This window comes from Taudactylus pleione, unplaced genomic scaffold (genome assembly GCF_031769625.1).
Source record: "Taudactylus pleione unplaced genomic scaffold, aTauple2 ptg000036l, whole genome shotgun sequence".
In the NCBI taxonomy this organism is placed as follows: domain Eukaryota; kingdom Metazoa; phylum Chordata; class Amphibia; order Anura; family Myobatrachidae; genus Taudactylus; species Taudactylus pleione.
In genome coordinates, this window is record NW_028284438.1 from 5,261,917 (window position 1) to 5,288,366 (window position 26,450).

General features: G+C 42.5%; 1 protein-coding gene across 2 annotated transcripts in view; it reads right to left on the bottom strand.

Moving 5' to 3' along the window:
- PDE5A (phosphodiesterase 5A) overlaps nucleotides 1-26,450 on the bottom strand; it is a 198,272-nt gene that overhangs the window by 58,472 nt on the left and 113,350 nt on the right. For both annotated transcript variants that reach the window (XM_088452221.1, XM_088452220.1), the window contains exons 8-11: nucleotides 22,371-22,479; nucleotides 14,700-14,784; nucleotides 11,291-11,466; nucleotides 9,339-9,398 (exon numbers count right to left, since the gene is read on the bottom strand). In XM_088452221.1, the coding sequence (XP_088308347.1) occupies nucleotides 9,339-9,398; nucleotides 11,291-11,466; nucleotides 14,700-14,784; nucleotides 22,371-22,479 (430 nt within the window). The remainder of the gene's footprint in view (nucleotides 1-9,338; nucleotides 9,399-11,290; nucleotides 11,467-14,699; nucleotides 14,785-22,370; nucleotides 22,480-26,450) is intronic.

A 26,450-nucleotide genomic window follows, 5' to 3' on the forward strand; every position in this document is an offset into this window, starting at 1 on the left:
ACGTGACACGTCAACGGCTCCTTCTTCATTTTCTCCCGCAACTGGGGCTGCCAGGAAAAAACTTAGGTATCCTAAGCAACCCGCTGGCGGTGATGCAGCGCAGGCAGGACCAAGTTTGGACATCTGGTCCGGACTGAAGGACCTGGCAACAATTTCTGACATGTCTACTGTCACTGCATATGATACTGTCACCATTGACAGAATGGTGGAGGATTACATCGGTGACAGCATCCAAGTAGGCATGTCAGACAGTCCATACCTGTACTGGCAGGAAAAAGAGGCAATTTGGAGGCCCCTGTACAAACTGGCTCTATTTTACCTGAGTTGCCCCCCCTCCAGTGTGTACTCCGAAAGAGTGTTTAGTGCAGCCGGGAACCTTGTCAGCGAAAGGCGTAGGAGGTTGCTTCCACAGAATGTGGAGAAGATGATGTTCATCAAAATGAATTATCAGCTCTTCCAGGGAGACCAGCCTCCAGAACGTACAGAGGGACCTGTGGTGGTGGATTCAAGTGGGGACGAGTTAATACTTTGTGAGGATGAGGATGTACACACTGAAGAGGGTGAGGAATCGGTGGATGAGGAGGATGAGGATGACATCTTGCCTCCGTAGAGCCAGTTTGTGCAGGGACACATTAATTGCCAGCTTGTTTTGTGGGGGCCCAAACGAACCAATCATTTCAGCCACAGTTGTGTGGCAGACCCTGGCGCTGAAATGATTGATTTGTTAAAGTGTGCATGTCCTGTTTATACAACATAAGGGTGGGTGGGAGGGCCCAAGGACAATTCCATCTTGCACCTCTTTTTTTCTTTGCATTATGTACAGTTTGGGGCCTAGTTTTTCTAACTGCCATCCTGTCTGCCACTGCAGTGTCACTCCTAGATGGGTCACGTGTTTGTGCCGCCCACTCGTGTCGCTTAGCATAGTCATCCAGCTACCTCGGTGCAACCTTTTGGACATAAAAACACTATTGTGAGGTGTGAGGTGTTCAGAATAGACTGGAAATGAGTGGAAATTAAGGTTATTGAGGTTAATAATAGCATAGGAGCAGAAAAACCTACAAATTCTGTGATTTTAGCTGTTTTTATGCTTTTTTTCAAAAAAATACAGATCCAAAACACAAAACCCAGAACCCAAAACACGGAAGGGTGGTTTTGGCAAAACCAATCCAGATCCAAAACACGAAGAAAGATCCAGATCCAAAACCAAAACACAAAACACGAAAAGTGGCCGGTGCACACCCCTAATATATATATATATATATAGATACACATTATAATACATACAGTCAGGTCCATAAATATTGGGACATTGACAAAATTTTCATATTTTGGCCTCTATTCACCACCATAATGGCTTTGAAATGAAACAAACAAGATGTGCTTTAACTGCTGACTTTCAGATTTAATTTAAGGGTAATTACATCCAAATCAGGTGAACGGTCTAGGAATTACATCGGTTTCTATATGTGCCTCCCACTTTTTAAGGGGCCAAAAGTATTGGGACTATCAACTCAAAAGCTATTTCATGGACAGGTGTGGGCTATTCCCTCGTTATTTCATTATCAATTAAGCAGTTAAAAGGTCTGGAGTTGATTCTAGGTGTGACATTTGCATTTGGAATCAGTTGCTGTCGACTCTCAATATGAGATCCAAAGAGCTGTCACTATCAGTGAAGCAAGCCATCATTAGGCTGAAAAATCAAAACAAACCCATCAGAGAGATAGCAAAAACATTAGGTTTGGCCAAATCAACTGTTGGAACATTCTTAAAAAGAAAGAACGCACCGGAGAGCTCAGCAACATCAAAAGCCCTGGAAGACCACGGAAAACAACTGGTGTATGACAGAAGAATTATTTCCCTGGTGAAGACAAACCCCTTCACAACAGTTGGCCAAATCAAGAACACTCTCCAGGAGGTAGGTGTATATGTGTCAAAGTCAACAATCAAGAGAAGACTTCACAAGAGTGAATATAGAGGGTTCACCACAAGATGTAAATCATTGGTGAGCTACAAAAACAGGAAGACCAGATTAGAGTTTGCCAAACAACATCTAAAAAAGCCATTACAGTTCTGGAACAACATCCTATGGACAGATGAGACAAAGATCAACTTGTACCAGAGTGATGGGAAGAGAAGCGTATGGAGAAGGAAAGGAACTGCTCATGATCCAAAACATATCACCTCATCAGTGAAGCATGGTGGTGGTAGTGTCATGGCGTGGACATGTATGGCTGCCAATGGAACTGGTTCACTTGTATTTATTGATGATGTGACTGCTGACGAAAGCAGCAGAATGAATTCTGAAGTGTTTCGGGCAATATTATATGCTCATATTCAGTCAAATGCTTCAGAACTCATTGGACGGCGCTTCACAGTGCAGATGGACAATGACCCAAAGCATACTGCAAAAGCAACCAAAGAGTTTTTTAAGGCTAAAAAGTGGAATGTTATGCAATGGCCAAGTCAATCCCCTGACCTGAATCCGATTGAGCATGCATTTCACTTGATGAAAACAAAACTGAAGGGAAAATGCCCCAAGAACAAGCAGGAACTGAAGACATTTGCAGTAGAGGCCTGGCAGAGCATCACCAGGGATGAAACCCAGCGTCTGGTGATGTCTATGCGTTCCAGACTTCAGGCTGTAATTGCCACCAAAGGTTTTGCAACAAAGTATTAAAAAATTAAAGTTAGATTTTAGGATTGTTTAGTTTGTCCCATTACTTTTGGCCCCTTAAAAAGTGGGAGGCACATATAGAAACCGTTGTAATTCCTACACCGTTCACCTGATTTGGATGTAATTGCCCTCAAATGAAATCTGAAAGTCTGCAGTTAAATCACATCTTGTTTGTTTCATTTCAAAGCCATTGTGGTGGTGAATAGAGGCCAAAATATAAAATTCGGGCAATGTCCCAATATTTATGGACCTGACTGTATATATATATATATATATATATATATATATATAAAAAAAATATCACAGTGTATATATATATATATATATATATATATATATAAATAATTTTATTATTGCCTGGCCCCTTATAAAAATGGGCGTTATGGGGGATGAAGAGGATGGGCGGCTGATGCCGGAGGGAGTTGCCGGATATCTAGTACAGTGGCGGCTACCAGAGCCGCCGCTGGTGTCTCTACACGGCCAGTGATCACCATGTGATCACTGCCGGAGCTGCAGCGGGAGGGTGCCCCGCTGGCGGCCCGGACACATAGCACAGCGGCAGCTACCAGAGCCGCCACTGCTGCTTCTACTCAGCCAGTGATCACTATGTGATCACTGTTTTTCTGGAGCTGCAGCGGGAGGGTGTCCTGCTGGCGGCCCGGCTGTTTAGCAGCAGCGGCGGCGGCGGCTACCAGAGCCGCCGCTGCTGCTTCTACACAGTGATCACACTGATCACTGTGTCTTCCCGGAGCTGCAGCGGGAGGGTGTCCCGCTGGCGGCTCCGATACATAGCAGCAGCGGCGGCTACCAGTGCTGCTGCTGCTGCCTCTCATTGAAGGGGGTGGGGCCGGCCGGGCTGCCCGATCACTGCTGGCCACAGTGATCGGGGTCACAGCAGCAGCCGGGGCTACATGAGCCCTGGCTGCTTCCTCTATTGAAGTGGCACCGGGAGGGGGGTGCCGATTGTGCCCGATCACTGTGGCCAGCAGTGATCGGGAAACACAGGAGGGGGAGCCGCAGGTGTAGAGGGACCAGAAGGTCCCTCTGATATAGGCGGCAGTGGGAAGATTAGCTTCCCATAGCCGCCTAGTGGCCATTTCTGACTGGTCGTATCAGATACGACCATGTCAGGGAAAGCCCAGCCTGGTATGGTCGTATCTGATACGACCGTGCCAGGGAAGTGGTTAATGGGACAGCACTGGAACACCCTCCAAATAGCCTGGACTTAGGGGGTCATTCAGACCCGTTCGCGAGCAAAGGACGCTCGCAAACGGGTCGATGTTGCCCAACTGCGCATGCGCACGACGGAGGGAGCTCCGCCGTGCGCATGCGCGAGACCCGGACTGCGACAGCCAAGCTGTCGCTCCGGGTCTCGCACCAAAGGGGGCGTGTTGTCGATGTTGATTGACAGCACGCACCCTTTGGTGGGCGTGCCGGGGGCGTGGCTGCCAGGTGGAGGCCCCACTGACATCACTAGTGGGAGTGTCAGTGGGAGTGATTTTGGCTCTGATAGAGCCAAAATCACTCCAGGGCTTGCGGGAGCGAGACCCTACCGCGGGGTCTCCGTCGCAAGCCCGATGGTCGCGATGGTCAAGACCATCGCGACCATCATCATGGACGCTCGCTACAGCTGTGGGTGGGAGCGTCCATGAGGATGCACCAAAAAAAGGTAGGAGGGCCCTGATTCAGAGCGAGCGCTCTGGTCAGAGCGTTCAGCTCTGAATCAGGCCCTTAGCGCCCTGTGAGTTCTGGGCATTCCCAACCCTGAAGAAACTATTGCTCGTAAAGAAGTTCTCAAAGGATGATGAAGTGAAAAATGCCACAGTTATGTCACAAAACCGTCTACTGCATGTCTTTGAATCGTTATTGAAATGCTGCAAAAAATGTATTGAATGTGAAGGACGCTACTTTGAAAAAGAAAAATGTTCAGATCCCATGGAGTCATCTGATTCTGAATAATAAATCAGTCTCATTACTTTTCAATCAGCCCTCGTATAAAATAAATAACCCATATAAAATGACCCGTACACCCATGAAAAACTGTTTGCAGTTTGCAGATCTCTTCTTGGTACTGTAGCGTGAGTGCCTATTCATGTCTAGCTCAGATAGACAGCACATAATATTTCCTATACAGCTGTGAATGACTTGCTAGGACTTTGAATACAGTACTTCAGCCGTATAAGTCCTCAGGCATTGCCTTTATAGTAACTGTAATTACTCAAACTATTAAACAACCGATGCACTGCGGCTGACATCATTCTAACAGATACTTAGAGGTAATTACAATCATTAAAATAAACTTAAATCACATATGTGACCTCTGCATGGTTTATGAGTTTCAGAACAGATTTAAGAATTATATTTACTTCAGAACTTTTTTATAACAATAATAACTACATTATTTAAAACATCACTGTTCAAATAAATGATATTGCAGTTAACACAATATAAATTGTATTGTGCATCATAAGGTAAAAGGACAAAAAACACATCAAATAAGCTTTTATACTTTTCCCAATTACAAATGAGACTTGATAAATGTTATATAATATTAAGGGCTAGAAGGTGGAAGCACGGCTCGGTATGAGAAGGCATGGACATCAGTGTCACCCAGGTCAAACTTGCCTACTCTCCTGGACCAGACCAGCCTCCTGTTGAAGCTTGTCCTCGTGGCCCTGCCCCTGCTGTAGAGATAGCAATCAGAAAGCAAACCATTGAATGGAGAAGATGCAATGGTTATATGTCATTGCAAAGCATGTAGTAATGTCAGAAAAAGTCATCAACGATGTTGTCCTTCCAACGGCCATCCCTAGCCTGCTGGCCAAGGCTGTGGTGAAATGATTTAGGCAACACGTCCCTGTACCTTCCCCCTGGACGTCTCTTTCGTTATTTTCCTGGAGTTTAAATTTAAAGTAGGAGTAGTCAACAAGTAGGAATTGAGAATAATAATGTGTTATTGGCCCATTAAAAACTATGGGCCTGATTCAGAGCCGTTCGCTATTTGCGGTCGTTCGTTCAAAAACAAGGGGTGGCTATTCAAATGATCCGTTCGCAAATTGCAGTCTGTTCCCACCTCTACGTCTGAACGAGCGAGCAAAACATACGCTCGTTTATTTGATAAAAACGCCCCCTGGCCGCACGCACCATACGTCATGTCCGCTATTTATTAGATTAATCGAGTACATCGTACAGCGTATGAACTGCTCGCTATTCTTGTGGTTGGTGTTTTCAACCGCTATTTTGCGAGCAGTTCTGAGTTAAAAAAAACCAAGTGACGTGGTCAATGACGCTGCTTTGTTAATTATACACTCCCTTAAAACGCCCGTTTTGACCTTTAAGCACGCCTGCGTTCTGATCTCCACTCCCCGTTTTCAAGCACCTTCCCCTGTTACCACCCACATACGCCTCATTCTGTCACTCAAAATAGCAGGCCCTCGCTATATTGCGTACCAACGATTTTCGGCCGCACTGACTGGTTCGCGCATGCGTACTAAAAACCGTACGCATGCGCGGATGTGCGAACATCGCTCGGAACGAGCGTACTGCCGCTAGCGAGTGGCTCTGAATGAGGGCCTATGTCATCCAGTCATCCTTTTAGCTGATATGAGGCTATATCATTTCAATTCTGTATGACTTTGTGTTGAGAAATCAAGTATACATGGCTAAAACCACACCTGTATATAGATTAATGTCAAGTATATTTAACACAAATCTGTTTATTTAGTAAAATATTTTGTATATCAAAGAATGTATTGATATTACTTAGCAACTATTATTTAATTAATATAATGCACTTGCTCTTTATAGAAATAAAAGCATTAGCTGGAGATACACCCACAATCAAATCGTGCGCAGTTTGGTGCACCACAGACCTTATGACTTATTCATATCACTACTGTGACACAATTACAATGCACAGATAACCCGGATGCTGGCACTGGCATTACATTTAGCTGCTGCGTGCAGGGGTAAATACAGGATTTTTAAGGGGGCTCCATACATTATATATCTATACTGGAAACAGTCGGGAATTGGCATTCCGTCTGCCGGCTTCCTGACTGCTTAATCCCGGCAAGAGTTAAATGACAGGCGTCGAAATCTCGACGCCTGTCATTTTACCTACGCCGGGAGACCGGCGCCCAGCATCCCGATCGAAGGGGGGGGTTAGGTTTAGGGCTCCCGGGGGAGACTTAGTGTTAGGCACCCCCCAGGGCCAGCCCTAGCCAAAATTTTTTGGTAAGCGAGTATATTTTTTGGCGCCCCCCCTGTGCAGTGCCCCTTTTACAGTGCCCCCGGTAGTGGTCCCCCCTGTGCAGTGCCCCTTGTGCCCCCAGTAGTAAGCCCCTTATATAGTGAACCCAGTAGTAGTCCCCCTATGCAGTGCCCCCAGTAGTGGTACCCCCTATGCAGTGCCCCTTATATGGTCCCCCCTCTTGTAGTGCCCCTAGTAGTAATCCCCCTTGTATTGCCCCCAGTAGTAGTCCCCCCTTGTATTGCCCCCCTTGTAGTGCCCCCAGTAGTAATCCCCCTTGTATTGCCCCCAGTAGTAGTCCCCCTTTGTATTGCCCCCAGTAGTAATCCCCCTTGCATTGCCCCCAGTAGTAGTCCCCCCTTGTATTGCCCCCAGTAGTAGCCCCCCCTTGTAGTGCCCCCAGTAGTAATCCCCTTGTAGTGCCCCCAGTAGTAATCTCCCTTGTATTGCCCACAGTAGTAGTCCCCCCTTGTATTGCCCCCAGCAGTAGCCAGCCCCCCCCCGCAGTAGAGACGTAATAAAAAATAAAAATAAAACACTTACCTGAAACCCCGCTCCTAGTCTCGCCGCCGCTATCAGCTCCTCCATCGGTCCTCCGGGCCGCTTTGCAATATGGGAGAGACGTCATGACGTCTCTCCCATTACCCACTGCGGGAACTGGAAGAAGCCCGGCTCCGGCAGCTGTGTGTTTGCCACTGTGTAGCCGTCTGGTCAGCGCTACACATGCGGTGCAGCTGTGTCACAGCTGAGGCGCCCTCCACTATGTGGCGTCTTACGCAGTTGCGTACCATGCGTAATGGGAGAACCGGCCCTGGCACCTTCCCTAGGTTAGGGTCAAGCTAGGGGAGGTTTGGGTCAGGCTAGGGGAAGGGGAGGTTAGGGTTAGGCACCCCCGGGGGACTTAGGTTTAGGCGGCAGGGGAAGGGGGGGGTTAGGTTTAGGCACTTAGAGGGGGGATTAGGGTTAGGCACTTGGGGGAGAGGTTAGGGTTAGGCACCCCTAAGGAAGGGTTAGGGTTATGGGGTAGAATAGGTTAGTTTATACTTACCTTCCGCGACGTTCGGGATTTCCACCTGTGTCGGGCTGCTGCGACCGGCGGTAAATGATACCGAACACACATATATATATATATATACACACACACACATATATATATATATATATATATATGTATATACACACAGACACATAGCATACACACACACATAGCATACACACAAACATAGCATACACACACACATAGCATACACACATAAGCATACATACAAATAGCATACACACACATACACACACAGCCATCTGAGTCCATGCTGCTCAACATGCGTAGCAGCTCCCTTGGCCATATCCTGTGCAGAGAGCTCTGCCAATCAGAGCTCTCTGTCTGGGGAGCGGCAGCTCCGTTGCGCCCGCGGCCAGTGCAGAGACGGAGACTAGGCTGTCTCCGTCTCTGAAAAAATAATTTGGGGGGGGGGTTGGTGGTTCCGGGTACTCAGTGCGCCACTGATGTACAACTCAGACACTAACCTGGGTTAAAAGACAAAAGTCGGAGGACTGATAAGAGTAAGCCGCACCAAGCTTTGCTGCACACATTGTGCTCAATCTGCGACTTAATACCAATTCCATTGTGATAAAATACTAATCCCATAAGTGCCTAGGACACTGGCAGTGACTCTGTACACGGCTACGATGCAAATGATATGCTAAGTTTAGGAAAAAGTAGGAAAGTTTGAAAATTGCTACTCGTAGCATGGCATCTAAGTTGGTGCCTATTGCCATATGGCACAAAAAGGACAAGTGTATAAAGACTCATCTGTATAGTACAATTAAATCCATAAGTGTTCAATGTTTAGCAGGGCTCAATTACATGTCTCCATTTGTGTCATTACAAGTGCAGACAGTAGAAAATTCATACAGTACATTTAGTAAACATTTTTGGTCATATCAGATAGAAATGCCAACTATTTGCAAGCCATAAATGTGCACCTACCTAAGAGCTAGGTCATAAAGGAAACTCCATGTCAGCAATAACAAGTGTGTGTGGGCAGTGCATTAGCTTCCGAATGAAAACCTTAGTTTGCCCATGTCATGACCGGACATACAGATCTGGTAAGCATAAATTCAGGTAAGCACCTATTCTGTGCAGTCACAAAGTCATTATTTTTAGGCTATTTTGATGTGTAACTCCACAAAGCAAAAGCAGGTACAATACCATGGCAAAACAAGGAATCCCAATAAACTGCCTCCATAAAAGACACCCATATTATTATAGTTTCACTAACATTTTTATAGGAAAAAAAAATCTTAGAAAATAGACAAAGGCTCAAAACAGCACTTTACTCTGTCATTAAAAGGAACGACGGTGATAATTTGACATTTATGAAGTAATTGTAAGAGAAATAAAATTGCTTTTACCGCTGTTACCTGCAGCTCCATGGTTTCTTCTTCAGCAGCAGATGCATGATATGAGAGGATCTGCCATAGAGAAAAAAAATATTTTAAATGTTTTGAAATAAGCGCAAAGCGTTTGACAAAAATAGACTTTTTTATTATCCTTGTTGAAGGAACATTAGAAAACTAGAGTGAGAACGCCCATATTTCTAGGATGGTAACTTGCTCAGAGCTCATAGAAACACCAAAATAAAAAAAAAATGACTGCCTGCTCCAAACCATAGCTAAAAATCTGCACAGTGCTCCGAGGATGTTTGCTGAGTGTATTATTTTCTCCCATGTTTGCTTAGTGCATTGCGTTTTTTATATCCATTTTTCCCAATATTGCAGAACACAACCAACTTAGGATATACTAGTTGTACAAATATAGCACAGCGATTCTATACAGCATATTATGAACAGCCCCAAGATCACCATAATGTAGACAGTATTGAAAATTGGTTAACTTATTACATTAGGATTATTAATATTAATGTACAGAATACTAGAGTGTGCTTTGTCACTCCTTAGTGTGTACTGTACAGATGTAAACATCACTCAGCATAAATATTTAAGATTTAAAAAATATTATTTATAGCAAGCTGATATTCATTATACAAAGAAAAAAAATTGAATATTTCATTAGGAACATGGAGAACATTAATAGACTTATTACTGCTTCATCCACATATGTGAAAAAACCTATCCCTAATCCTTAAAATCTAAAAATGCAGTCCTGCAGTTTGAAAGTAAGTAATGACTTGAAATTTACTGCCAGATATCTAGTTATGTGCACCAACTCACGGACTGTTTTATTACTGCAAATATGCACAAATATGCTGGTGTAAAGCTTATTTATTGATACACAAATATCCCCAAATGGGAAAAGCCTATGAAAGCACTCTCTAGTGTCAAGCTGAAAATGATGGCAGAAGTTATTATTATATTATTACTAATGATGTCACCTTTTCAGGAACAAAGGACAAAACTTTTTATATCTTACATATTCCCTTCTGCTTAATAACATTGACATTAAATTTAAATGTTACCGTCTTGCACGATATAATCCCAGCACCTAGACTACTGTTGCTTACCCTATGTAATCTGCATTTATCTATGGCAGTGGTTCCCAAACGTTTTTGAACCACGGCGCCCTAGAGTATCAGCATTGTTTTCACGGCACCCATAAGCCAAAAGTTTGTTATTGAGAAATTCTGGAAAAAATTTAGTAAAGTAGTACAGTGAAGTAAGTTGTGATTACCTGTCATCCTTAGGGTCAGTTATGTGGTGATGGACAGGTTTGAGCTTCTGCTTGTCCACATATTTACATTACATTGACCATAATTTGATTTGGTGCTGGACCGCCAACCTGAGGCACCCCTGCAAGTGTCCCGAGGCACCCCAGGGTGCCACGGCGCACAGTTTGGGGACCACTGATCTATGGCATCCGTCCATTGCTGACCAAACCATAGTGCATTACATATATTTTAATATGTATAAAAGCTTAAACACACATTTATGTCATACGTTTCCTATGTAAATAATTTTAGATGTGCCCTTCAACAATATCAACATGCATATGGTATAATATACATTTAGAAATATCAGAGTCAGTTTTATAAATGTGATATTTATTTACTTTAATCTAAATTATACTTTGGAATCTACTCATTAAACATCTCCCTGCAATAGCCCCAGACGGACTCATTAAGAAACACTTTCTTTAGAAGTTTAATATCAGGAGCCTGATAAAGTAGTTTTGAGGCAAACAACAGATGGGTGTCTGGAATATTTACTAACTGCCAACAACAGGAGAAGTGTAAATCCTTAAGGAGGATATCTGAAAGCCAATGTTTGACAATAATCATTTAATGATTGAACAAGAAGTTAGAATTGCAGTGAGCCGCCAAGAACCAATCCTCTTATTGTGGACTCACCTCTAATGTAACCATCTGTTTGGCCATTGCTCTCTCCACAACTTCATACATCTGGGTGTTTTGGATCCCCAAGCCACAGAAAATTGCAAAGGCTTCAAGAAATTGCTCATCGTTTCTGTTGAAGGCCTTGATTTTGCCAGAGTTTTCGTCCACCTTGTTTACAAGTTGGCAAACTCCTATGATAAATATATCACTGGAGACATTAATACATCCAAGAATGTTGCTTTGCATACGTATATAAAATAAAAAAATAAAATCTATCAACAAGGCTAAACAATGTGATTTCATATTTATTATTTAATTTGTGTTCTAAAATATGTCAATGAATGCTGTATGCAGGGATGAAATGGGGACAGCGATCAGGAAATGCATAGTCACAGCCACAGGCAGTAGCCTTGGTGCGAGCAGCACCTGCTGGTAACATGACATGCAGGTAATCAGGTAGTGACATTCTGCCACCACTTCCTCATAACATACAAGACACAAGGAGGGGGGGGGGAATCTTTTAAAGCGTCGTTTGTCTAATACAATATTTTTGTTATTTTTTGGGCGGTTTTTACTAGAGGAAATACCATCATTTTTCACAATCCCGCACAATATATCTCACTTCTGAGTTTTCAACTGTAAAAAATAGAATCAACAATTTTTATCAAGCTGCTGTTTTGCAAACCGCCCAAAACTTCGCCAAACAAAATAGGTGATTCTGATAAGCGAGATACAGCCCCTCAAGCAGCCTGCTTTGGGCAATCATTATGCACTGAATAAGAGGATGAAAAAGATTAATCATTATCTTACAAATATGTCCAGTTGCATCTTTGCTGCTTGTGCGGCAAATGTTGCCACGCACGAGTATGCGTGTTGCATTCGCACCCGCGACCCCATAGGATTGCATTGTGAGAAGGCATGCGCGGCATGGCGTAACATGGCTAATTTAATGCCACGAGTCGTGTGCACGTTTGCAGCGTGAGCGGCAAGGATGCAAGAGGACACATCTGTATGAAGGCATTATAATTTACTGAATATATTAGGGGTCCAAGTAAATGTTTATTTATACTAATAGAGCAATAATATATATCAATATATTAAGTTGGAAATATTATTAAATGATTGCTAATGGTGCCTCCAAAAATGCATTTATGACTGGAGCAACAATTATTATTTTATACCACTATAAATAGCTACACATCATAAAATAATAATTGTTGCCCCCATCATAAATACATATTTTGGTCCGCTTAGTAAACAATTAATACTGTATTTCCCACTTAATATAAATAATAAATTATATTGCTACCTCCTAAATCTCCACTTAACCCTCCTGCCCTGTCCTACACTTCCCCCCAATTCACCTTCCAACTGTTTCAACCCTACTCTTAGCATTTAAGCTTTCATCCCTAGCACTATCCTTGGTTTCAGGTGCTCCTTGTCTTCTGTGTTCCCCTCCCCCTGGCTCACCTACACTGGCCGCCAAGATACAGGGAGCCACCATACCCTTTTATTACACTTTACTGTACCTCTGTTATGTTTACTCATTGTTACTGTAACATTTTTATGTTAGTCTTTCTGTTATTTGTGTTTCCGTGTACAGCACTGGGGAAAATGTGGTGTCTTAGAAATAAAATATGATAATAATAATAATAGTAATAAACTTTAATTTGACTCCCTAATATACTCATTAAATAATAATGCCATCATAAGATGATTATTAATGATCTTGTCCTTGTCTTATTCAATACACCATTTAGTCAATTTTCCCCAGTAAGTGTACAAATCAAGCGAAGACCAACTATTCCAATGTTCCCAATTTCATTGATGGCTATTAGATAAAAAAGATCCTTATTATTAGCAGATATAAAATAAGCTGAGGGCTGGATAAGCACAAAGCAATATAAGTGGCCTAATTTTTTGTAATTGGTTAGAGGTCGGGAACCTGTTGCTAGATAGATTATTTGGGTTGTTGGTATTGATTGGTCAAAAGAATTGACCTATGAGTGGGGTTTAGGGCGTATACCTTTGAAGGGGCTATTTAAGGTGAGATTTGAATATGGTACAGCCTCTTTTTGGTTTGGAAGTCCCACCCACCTAGTCAAAGCTTTTAAAACTATTTGTTTGTTTGTCTTACTAACCTTTAAGAAATGTTAAGCAGAGTGAGAAGGCAGCCACAGGTGGCATAAGTGGTCGTTGTGGGGCACTTACCCTTTTGAAAGACGGCGGGTGTGTCCTAGCCCTGCGGAAGGACAGCGGGTGTTTCCTTACGGAGCGTCCATACTGCGCTATAGTAAAGGGTGGTGAGTCCCGCACAGCGCAGGTTATGCCGTTATAGAGGGGGGACGTTTTAATCGTCCCCCAATTTTTTAAGAGAATCAATTGGCTAGAGCTGGTTCTTGGTAGCGTCCTTCTTTGCCACCCTTATTGAATTAAAATTAATTACAATTAATAAATAACTTTGGCCCTCATTCAGAGCCGTTCGCTATTTGTGGTCGCTCGTTTAAAAACAAGGGGTGGCTATTCAAATGATCCGTACGCACATTGCAGTCTGTTCACACCTCTAAGTCTGAACGAGCGAGCAAAACATACGCTCGTTTATTTGTTAAAAACGCCCCCTGGCCGCTCGCATCCTACGTCATGTCCGCTATTTATTAGATTAATCGAGTACATCGACCAGCGTATGAACTGCTCGCTATTCTTGTGGTTGGTGTTTGCTACCACAAATTTGCGAGCAGTTCTGGCTATAAAATAACCCAGTGACGTGGTCACTGACGCTGCTGTTTTAAATATGCACACCCATAAAACGCCCGTTTTGACCTTTAAGCACGCCTGCGTTCGGATCTCCACTCCCCATTTTCAAGCACCTTCCCCTGTTACCACCCACATACGCCTCATTCTGTCACTCAAAATAGCAGGCACTCGCTAGATTGCGTACCAACGATTTTCGGCCGCACTGACTGGTTCGCGCATGCGTACTAAAAACCGTACGCATGCGCAGATGTGCAAACATCGCTCGGAACGAGCGTACTGCCGCTAACGAGCGGCTCTGAATGAGGGCCTTTGAGCTTTAAACCAATGCAGTGGTGTCGTTGTCGTTACTTTTAGTATTAAGATAGCTTAATGGTTTGTATACAAGTGTTAATTGCAATAAATTAATGGACGCCTTAAGGCTTCCAGTACTAAAACGTTTAATGTGCAATTTATTTTTTCATTTAATGTGTTGGGCTCAATCTCCTGAGTTTGTTTTATTTATGTTTGCACTGGTTCATATTACGAACCATAGGGTCTATAAACAGCCATTTTATTAAAATATAGTGAAAAAGACATTTTAGTTTAGGGAGTGTCCTGCCCGGTGTAATTACAGCTGTGATGCCCCATAACAGTAATCTAATTTCCACCTATGAAAACATGAGACAAGTACCTATTACTTTATTCTTCTTTCCATTCTTAATCGGTGTGCAGAGCAGGCTCTGGATGTGCTTTGTGCTATTGTCCTCGTTTTCATTCTGTCAACAAGATTCATGTCATACTAGAAGTTTCATTTCTTCTACACTCTCTGCGACCATACACAAAGCTCTTGTAGCTATGCAACAAGAGATACAACTGTGAAGAACCTAATCATCTAAAATCTTTGTTAATGTCACCTTCTTTGGCTGCAACAGTGTCAAACTGAACGAAAGTACAGATATACAGCCTCAATAAGAAAAAGAAACAACATTCAATGTAGAAAAGAAGCTGAAAAAAAGTGTTTGAAGACAATTTACAGGACTTTTTGTATAAAAACATGATTTCTGTCTGTCTTCGCCAAATCGTTGCCATCTGTTATATCCCTTTCGCACCTGGGATTTTTGTACATGGGTTCATCCCTGGTGTGAATGGGGTGAGACCCGTTTCAGACTGGCAGTCCGACCCGACTTATTGCCTGGTCGATGACGTCACCGCTGTCAAGTGCCAAGTTTCAACTGGGTTCTTTCACACAGCACAATAACCCAGGTTGCTGCGCGATCACATGAAATAACATGGGTTATTGCTGGCAGTGTGAAAGGGGTAATAACTTATTATTATTAACTTGATGCTTTGAAATTTTCAGGGTCTTTGCCAGCCTATTCAGGAGCCAGCTGTGCCAAGAGTTGGGTAGGGATGGAAGGGGTACTAAGTCCCCTGCCCAGTCTGTGACCATGAATTGTGTGAATAGAGATCCCAGAGTTTGGTATTAAATTTGATAGTTGGGAGCAGTTTAGAAGCAGGGAGTGGTGTGCGGCAGATATGCCCCATAAGGAAATTAAATCTTTGAGAATATAGGGCGATTCACTGTCTAGCCATGAAGTAGAGCTCAGGGTAGAGTTGGAAGCAGCAATATGGGAGAAATGGGAAGTCATGTAGTAGCGTTTAGGAAAACCTCTCCCACCTCCTGGAGCCGACCTCTCCAGAACTTTAACTGCAGTTCTTGGGGGTCTGTGATTCCAGATAAAGCGAAGAAGGGGTTTTTGAACATTACTTAAGAAGACAGCGGGAACAGCTATGGGGAGCGTAGGTAGAGCCATTTTGGATTAATATTCACTTTAACTACTGTATGATCCTACCCAGCCAGGAGATAGTAAAATGATTCCAGGAGGACAAGTCGTATTGCATTCTGGAAAACAGAAGTGGAAAATGTTTGTGAAAGAGAGAATCATAGTGGGAAGTCAAGTAAATCCCCAGGTACTTGATCTTTTTAGGTTGCCATTTGAAGTTAAAATTAGGTTGGAGGGTTTCAGCATCCTGCAGGGGAACGTGGAGCAGCACGGTCTCCTATCTGACGTACTTAATTTTATAACATTAGACAGTGCTATAGGACCGCAGGATAGAAAAGAGGTTACGGAGATATGGTCGGTTGGGTCAATGATAGAAAAATATCATCCGTGAAGAGAGAAATCTAAGGCTCTAAGTTGCCCACTTGCACCCCCTGAATATCACGATGGGATCTAAATTGAGAGGCAAGCAGTTCAATTATAAGAGCAAACACCAGGGAGGATAAAGGGCAACCCTGCCTTGTGCCATTACTAATGTTGACTGGGCCAGAAAGGACACCCTTAATCAGAACTGTAGCAGACAGGGCAGAATACAATGCCAGGAGACCAGTGAGGAAGTTCTCCAGGAGATCCTATCAATTGCTTTTTCAGAATCTAGAGAGAAAAAATAGTAGGTTTGAATTATATAAGGTCAACAGCATGTCTGGTGTTATCTCTCGCATGGTGACCAGTATAAATCCTACCTGGTCATAATGGACCCAGGAGGAAAGAAATGGGTTCAGGCGATTCGCCAGGTTTTTTAGCAAATATTTTCAAGTCTAAATTAAAGAGGCAGATAGGCCGATAGCTAGCACAGTTAAGTGGATCTTTGCCTTCTTTAGGGATCACAACAATTCTACCTTTCAGCATCTCAGAAGGGAAAGCGCCGCCTTCAAGAACCTTATTAAAGAGGGTATGGGGGTAAGGAATGAGCAAGTCTGAAGATTTTTTGTAATACGCGGCCATAAATCCGTCAGGACCCGGAGATTTGACATTTTTTTGCGCTTTTATAGTCTGTTCAATCTCCTCAACCGATATCTCAGAGTTAAGGTGTTCTATAACACTATGGGACAATTTTGGCAGGCTGGACTTTGCAAGGAAGTCCATTATCTGGAGACATTTTTATCACATGTGATAAATGCACCGTCTTACTGAGCACAGAGCCCATTCATACAAGAAAGCAGGTGCAAAGGATCTTGAACAATTTATGTGGCTTGTCCAAAATGCATTAATGTACATCTAAAAAAAGGAGTGATGCGGATCTGTACAATATTGCACTATAAAACACTGTACATATTGATAGTGTGTTATGGTTGTTAAATAAATGGTGGATCTTGAGAGATAGCAGACAGTCGCTGCTAACATGACAAAGGAAATTTCCATCCGGTCCTTGGTAGAGTGTCTGAGAGTTGCACATATTTGTTCAGCTTGCATAACTCACTGAAACGGATGCTCCCAGCCAGACCAAATGTTTTAATATTAGCAGCATGGAAAATGGTTGTATGTTGATACAATTATACACAGCTAAATATGACCATCAATGTTTAATTTCTAAGGCTGCTTGGATTTACAACTGGGATGATCTGCAAGGGATTCATTGTTTATAAAAGTATTTTCCCTGGGGAAGAAGTAATAACTATTATTGTTTGCACAAGTACAACTGGGAGGCATTCATTGTAAAGTAGGTCAAATTACTAACATACACAGGGATCTATTTATCAAGCATTAATAACCCCTTTTATAGACTTTTTTTTTCCGCGATATCTGAGAAATTTATCAAATGGTGTAATGTATACTAACTATGTAGTCTGGTGTCCAAAATCTTCTCATTATTACTGTGCATGCGTGATATTTACTCTAACACAAGCTCAGTACAGATACTGGTGCAAAACTCACTGGGCTTGTATAGCCTAATTGGCTCATGCAAGGCCCAGTAGGGGGCATGAGCACTAATTAACTACTCAAAGAAGTCTTTCGATGCTGGCAAATGCTGTTTAATACTTGGCAAGGGAGACCTCTCTTGGTAGAACATCTCACAGATGGTCTATGTTAAATTCTGGCGATACAACATTTTGCAGTCAAAAGGTAGTTCATGTTACATAGACCACACAGACCCCAACTGACTCCCAACATAAACAGAGTCTTCTCTGGAAGGTGTATTTCGTAAATCACCCGCAAGCAACAAAAAAAAAGAAAACAAGAGAGTGACATCTTCATAACTACGATTGCATTTGTAAAAATAAAAAAAAAATTACAGTAGGGCCTTAATTAGAGTTCAAGCTTTTGGTGCCCTTAATGTATACATAAAAATTCTTATGCGGGTATGTGGAGTGTGCATGTATCTCAAGATAGTCCAGCTCAAAACACAGCAGTGTTTCTGCATCAGTCAGGCTGCAGGCATGCAAGTACTTCTAGTGTACTTGCAGCCCAAGATATGGCTTGATAGAGTTAACAGTAAGTGCGAAAGTTTCATTATGCTTATTGTACACAATGTAATGTAAATGAATGGTCATAAACAAAAACAATATCAGTGTCTTCTAGACAGTGTCCATGTGAAATGTAATGACATGCAAACATCACAACATCTATCTGAAGCTTTATGAATCTAATAAGAATATTTTTTTTATGCATTTAAATAAACACTGTGGGATCAATACATAAGCAGCCAGTGTCTATATAGTGCTCTGTTATCATCCTCATCATGATGCACATTTACACCAGGCCTCCTGTAACCACATTAGATACGTGTAAATAAATATATAAAAATAGTTTGGATTGCGGTATAAAAACATGCTATTCTACATGCGGTATGGGGTTAAGAATATTTCATGGTTTCCAAACAGCACTAAAAATACCAAAAAAAAAACATGTGATTTACAAAATTGCACCAGAGTAAATCTGAGTGAGCGTTAATGTTTCAGTTTTCTCAACACTGTTCATACACATCAGCTGGGAGGTGGCATGACTTACTAGAGTTTTATTAAAGACATAACATACGGTAGCAATGCAGCATACCCCCTTGGAGAATGGTTCTGAAGGGTTTCTTTCCATATATTCTACAAGGGTGGCATTACAGTTCAGTATCTCAGCGCCTATGTCAGCTCAGGTGTAGATTGTAAGCTCTCACGAGCAGGGCCCTCTTCCCATATGTGTTTTCTTTCCCTCACTTATACCTTCCCACCTGCTATAACTGCACCAAACCTTTGGGGTCTGCTGCCCCACTGCTTATTTGACTCGTATGACTGTTGCTCCAGCAATGTTTTTAAACCTTGTCCATGATCTGCAATGTTCTGTACTGTAAGTTGTTTTGTTCATACTGTTTCTGCTTATGAACTTTGTAAGGCACTGCGGATGCCTTGTGGTGCCATATAAAGAAAATAAAATATTATAATAATAATATTTATTAATAATAATTATGTGCATAAATACTATATATATATATATATATATATATATATATATATATATATATATATATATTATATTTGTGTGTATGTCTCCCTATACTGCTTTTGCTCTGGCCTCATCACCTGCAACTGATGCAGAGTCCATAACTACAACCTACATTGGCCGAATATTCTACCAGTAATTCAATAGTTATCCTATACTGGTGGGGTAGTCATAAATACCTGCTTTTTCAGTTCCAACAGAAGTACACATTTCATATAAGAAACAAAAGAAATAGAAAATACTAAAGAACAAACTGCTGTTGGGAACTTGCAGAACAACCTGGCACCCCTGACATTCTGCCACCAACAGCCTAGGTGCAGGTCAGAGACATCTTTTACTTTGTCAAAAATCCCAGATATAATTGTATTCATTAAATTGTATGACATGACAAGTCATGGATACCATTCATTCAGAGGCCCATATGTGACTTCTACTTTTACCCATAGAGATGCTCTCTTCTGTATGCGTAGCATGCAGGACAGAGATAACTCAGGATTGGGGCCTATCTATCGACTTTAAATGCCTCTTTAATCACGCAGAATCAGCAGTTTCTACATAATTGAACAAGTATCGCTATTTATCATATGCTTAATATAGGAGATATCGGTTTTGCATTCACCGAGACAGCTGCTTATTGGATAAGTTGTCCCAGTGTGGCTGCATTGATTAAGAGCCCAAAAAAGACGAATTACAAATTGCTGCAATATGAGACAATAAGTATTATTACTTTTAGGGGCCTCCGCTGCCACCAATGATAAATAGTCCCCTTAATTTAAACTCGATAAAAATCGATCAACATTAATGTTGTTTCTGGAGCTAAATCACACATTTACTAATATTTGATAAAGCAAATCATAAATTGTCTGTTAGTACAGTAAATGTGTGATTTAGCCTCAGAAACATAACATCGATGTTGATCGGTTTTTAGCAATTTTAAATCGACATTTAGTAAATATACTCCTAACTGTATATAAAAGCAGTTTCTTCCTGGCTTAGATCATGCTAGCTAGGGTAATATTTATCATTGGTAGCAGCAGAGGCATCCATCTATCTAACAGCATATACAGTAAACATGCATAGGCAAACGCCGGGGGGGTTTCCGTCTGCCTGGAAACCCCCCTCCCCAGCCCACACCATGACCACAATAGAAATAGTAATATAATAGATTGTTACTAGTGCTGCATGTTCTTCTCAGTATCACAAATGAAATAATTAGCACCACATGTGGTCTTTTAACATGTATCAGCCAGTAATAAATAACCAGTGACCAACTAGAAGATCTGGAAAACATGCACTGTTAAAGATGCACTGCTATAGAGCCCAATATGTACATATATGTCCACAGCAGTGCTAGGTTCTTCTGCTGCTCCTCCAGGCTCCCGGACTTGCTCCAATAGTCTGGAATGGTGCTCACGTCTAAAATAAATACGTTCAGCTCAGGCAGGATGGCCTACTGGCGCATCTAATGGCTTACTGTGATCACTGGTCCTGTATATGCTGGAATTATGACACATAATACACTTTGTATGACGCATATAATGGGTTACTGTGATCACAGGTCCTGTATATGCTGGAATTATGACACACAATACACTATGTATGACACATATAATGGGTTACTGTGATCACAGGTCCTGTATATGCTGGAATTATGACACACAATACACTATGTATGACACATATAATGGGTTACTGTGATCACAGGTCCTGTATATGCTGGAATTATGACACACAATACACTATGTATGACACATATAATGGGTTACTGTGATCACTGGTCCTGTATATGCTGGAATTAATACACAAAATACACTATGTATGAAACACAATACACTTTTTTGATGATTATTAAAGCTGGATAAGTGCTAATTATTCCCTCTTCATGGAATGGCCACACTCGCTCTAAAATTAAGCATTTGGAAACCCTCCTCTGGAAATCCTGCGTTTGCCACTGACATGTATTTAAGGTATGTAACACAGCAATACATTATAGTTATGTGAAGGTGCCAGGTGCACATTGTGGATTTTGAACCAACTGGTCCAGAAATTACTACATAAACTGAAGTTACAAAGAACTTTGTTTCCTATATAAATATATATCTGTAGGCTGAGTCTGAAGTAGAAGTAGAAAACGATGTATTGCAGTAATAAATATACATTTTATACTTGGTATGCAGTCTCTCAGTATCATGTTTATCAGGGGCATATTTATTATAATATGAGCACAGGCCTAGAAAATTAAAAATCCTTATTGCCGCATATTGCTCAAGTGTATTCATTTAAATTTCTGGAAACACAGGCTCCAATAAAAGCCGATCCCAGTGTTCAGTAAGAAGTAAAGTGACTGTAGCCCACCGGAGGGGGATCCCAAGATATCTTTCTTGCAGGGCTGTCCCACTGAGGCTACGTTATCTCACACATGTAAGATGCGCACAGCTTCACTTTGCGTATCAGGTTACATACCGTTCCCACACAACACTGTGGGGATGGCTGCTGTGAGGGCTGGCAAACGGAATGCAGGAAATGCCTTTATCTATTAATTCATTTAAGGGATACTTAATTCTGCCCTTAAACATGCAAAAAAGCAGCAGAATGGATTAATAATAAATAGGCCCCTCAGTGCACTACTTATTGTGCTAATATACTTCACCATTAGGTGCCTCTTCTCTTTATTAGTTTTTACAGAATAATAATTGTTATATACATATTTAGGTGTACTAACAAAACATGAATATTTTGTGTTGAGTAGAACCATAATGTAAATAGAAATCATTTCATTTACTTTCTGCTTTCAGTCACCACAGACTGTCAATACAATGCCTTGAAAATTGCTATTATTGGTTAATGTTGCAGTAATGGTTTATTATTATTATTACTACTATTATTATTATTATTATTATTATATAATAATAATAATAATAATAATAATAATAATAATAATAATAATAATAATAAAACGTATAGCAATTTTTTTTACCAATAGCAATCATGTTTTACATTTGAATGTAAAAAACACAACATACAAAATAAACTTAACAGAAAAGAGAGATAAGCATTTATTAATTAAATGTTTTAAATAAGTGTTTACTTACTGTCCATGAAAATCGCTTGTCCTTAGTGACATTGGGTATGTTGAGCGGCTCCATGGTGTTTGTCACAAATTGGGCATACATGTAATTAATTTTGTTTACATCATACTCCCTATTTTCAAAAAAGAAAATAACACAATTAGATGCAAAATAAAAAAAAGTTCTATTTGGCTGAAATATACATAATACTGTAATTTAATGTTAAATAAGTCCTAAAACTAAATGTTTCTTGTTTTAAACTATAAGGCAAGTATTTAACAGAGGCAGAAATACTGACTCTGGGCCCGATTCATTACGGATCGATATTGCGATCGCGCTGCGATTACACATGCAGATCTTGTGCGAACATACGATAATGAATGCTATCGCCATGCCGTCGCACAGCCAGCATAGAGACGCCCACTACTGCTATCTCACATCCGCAATACCTTGCAGTCCTGCGTATACATCGGGACATCGAGTAACATCGGCCACTCACACACAATTACAACAGGTCAGACCTTACTCAGAAATTACTAACCACGCGCACACAGTGAGTACTCAAGCTGTGTATTCCATCGCAGTGGCTAATTTATGCACGGCCAGGTAACAGCGTTCAAATCGACAGGCACATCTGCGTTTCCCCGACTACTCCCCTGTCACCACCAACAAACGCTGACCTGACGTCACTCACCCGGCTATGGCTTTGTATCTCCGTGAATGATCGCAAAGCAATCGCAATGATAACTCACTCACGCGCACTGCGGTGCATATGCACGCGCAGTACGCAACCATCAGCCGTCTTCGTACGCTATTGCAATAGCGATCCACGCTGAATCAGGCCCTCTGATCTGGTTTAATTCAGTTTCCAGGATTCTCAGCAAGTCATGCCAGCCAGATTTAAAATTAATTATTTTTAAACAATTATAATTAATATTTTGTATACAGCTTTCCCATGGCTTCGTCCATGATGAAATCGTATCTGTGAACATTCAAGTGAACGCAGGCCCAAAGCACTTCTCTCTCACCCCTTACCAGCCGCGCACATGGTGCCACACCTATCTCTTGTACTGATAATGTCAATAAATGTTGTTTTTGTTATTGCTCAGCTTTATCTTGACGAAACGAGATTAATCAAAATGATGCCGTTTGTAGGAAAATCGGTTCAGTTTTTTTGCGCCAACTTTGAACAGACAGACACAATGTTCTTATAATATTAGTATAGATTAACCAGGGGTGGATTAAGAGTTTACTGCACATGCACAGGTCCCAGAGACACACCTACTGCACATGCACAGGTCCCAGAGACACACCTACTGCACATGCACAGGTCCCAGAGACACACCTACTGCACATGCACAGGTCCCAGAGACACACCTACTGCACATGCACAGGTCCCAGAGACACACCTACTGCACATGCACAGGTCCCAGAGACACACCTACTGCACATGCACAGGTCCCAGAGACACACCTACTGCACATGCACAGGTCTCAGAGACACACTTACTGCACATGCACAGGTCCCAGAGACACAACTACTGCACATACACAGGTCTCAGAGACACACCTACTACACATGCACAGGTCCCAGAGACACACCTACTGCACATGCACAGGTCCCAGAGACACACCTACTGCACATGCACAGGTCCCAGAGACACACCTACTGCACATGCACAGGTCCCAGAGACACAACTACTGCACATGCACAGGTCCCAGAGACACACCTACTGCACATGCACAGGTCCCAGAGACACACCTACTGCACATGCACAGGTCCCAGAGACACACCTACTGCACATGCACAGGTCCCAGAGACACACCTACTGCACATGCACAGGTCCCAGAGACACACCTACTGCACATGCACAGGTCCCAGAGACACACCTACTGCACATGCACAGGTCCCAGAGACACACCTACTGCACATGCACAGGTCCCAGAGACACACCTACTGCACATGCACAGGTCCCAGAGACACACCTACTGCACATGCACAGGTCTCAGAGACACACCTACTGCACATGCACAGGTCCCAGAGACACAACTACTGCACATACACAGGTCCCAGAGACACACCTACTACACATGCACAGGTCCCAGAGACACACCTACTGCACATGCACAGGTCCCAGAGACACACCTACTGCACATGCACAGGTCTCAGAGACACACCTACTGCACATGCACAGGTCCCAGAGACACACCTACTGCACATGCACAGGTCCCAGAGACACACCTACTGCACATGCACAGGTCCCAGAGACACACCTACTGCACACGCACAGGTCCCAGAGACACATCTACTGCACATGCACAGGTCCCAGAGACACACCTACTGCACATGCACAGGTCCCAGAGACACACCTACTGCACATGCACAGGTCCCAGAGACACACCTACTGCACATGTGCAAATATCCAGGAAAATGGCCACACATCCTTTTTCTGTTGATTTGCACTGTCACTGCAGCACTGATGGGGGACTCAAAGTAAGTATTAATAATTGGTGCAGGGTATGCGGTGTGGGCCCTCCTGGACCCAGGGGCCCGTGAGTACTGCACATCCTCCACCCATTATAGATACGCCAAAGATATTAACCTCTTAGATTCCTAAACTTTCTGCGACCCCTAGCCTAAACCCCAAGAGTGGGAAGATGGACACACAGCGCAGATATCCTTTTTAAATATTTATTTATATGAGTGAAAAACTTTTGGATAATTCAGAGTTGTACGACTACTTCTGCATTTGTGTAATTGCAGACGCCAAGGATTGTATTGAGACGCCCACCTGCGGTTTTGCAAACCCAAGCATCTGCATACAATGGTGCAGCGTCAGTCGCAGAGCATGCGATTATTGGTGCTCTGAGTAACCATATGGTCGTACAGAGCGGGAAGTGAGAAGCCAGAGACATTTTTCTTGCATACAGGATCGCAGATGTAGGATAACCCCGAAATGGTAGCAACACGTCTGCATTCTTTGCTGTCACTCCCTCACTCTCTTTTACTTCCACCAAACACCCCCTGACCGTCAATCACACTGCAGGTAAATAGTCGCTGCAAGTGACTAAGGTAATGTACTTTGGTGCATTTGCAGTGCAACTTAAAGGCATGCGCAATTTACCAATAATCGCTCAACTGCAGAAATATCGGCATAGGGTACAACTCTCAATTAGGCCCATTATGTCTGAAATTTGACTGATAACCAAATGCCAATTGCCAATCATATTAGAGTAATTTTGGGGTAACTTTGTGGTACTGATTCTGAATATGACATCCGATTTGCTAGATTAGCTCAGATTTTTCAAATACAAAGGTGAAAACAAGAAAAACACAATAGACAACTGTCAACTGACTGCTGGTTGGGTGGCCAATCACTTATATACAGAGGGGGAATATTCTAGAATTATTGCGGAGTAAACACTTAAGGTGCCCACACACATACCGATGTGCACACGATCCGCCGATGTGTACGATTTGTGTACGATTTCCCTTGAAACTCTCCCCGGCAGCTCTGCACATGATCTCTACAAGATCTGCACACGATTTGGTGTCCAATCTTCAAACCAGGGGCAGAACTATGGGAGACAATAGAGGCACCTGCCGCCGGGCGCCAGCACTGAAGGGGCACCTCCTCCATCGTCCACAATATATTCACCAAAATAGGTCTGCAAATATGTACCCGGAGTGTACAATCACGGCTGCTCAATACATGGCACCTCTTCCCGGCACCTGAGAAGCTACCATAACCATATACTAGTGGAAGGCTCTATATCAGACCATCGGTTGCCGCTTCCATCCATCTATATGGCCTGTACCTGCTCATTGGTGTACTGCTCCTCAGCAGCTACTTATGCCAGCGAGACACATCCAAAAAAAGGGTGTTTTGGGGGGATATCCAGCAAATTTACTTTAGTAAATATGCCTAATAGAAACATGGTCACATATTCGGGGTGAGGGGGCACCAAATTATAACTTGCCTCCGGGCATCTGGGATGAACTTACGCCACTGCTTCAAACGATCTCTCCTGCAGTCAGACTGTCACAGTGCATCGTGTCCTAGATTGTCAGATCTGCCCTACAGCACGGCAGATCTGAAGATGC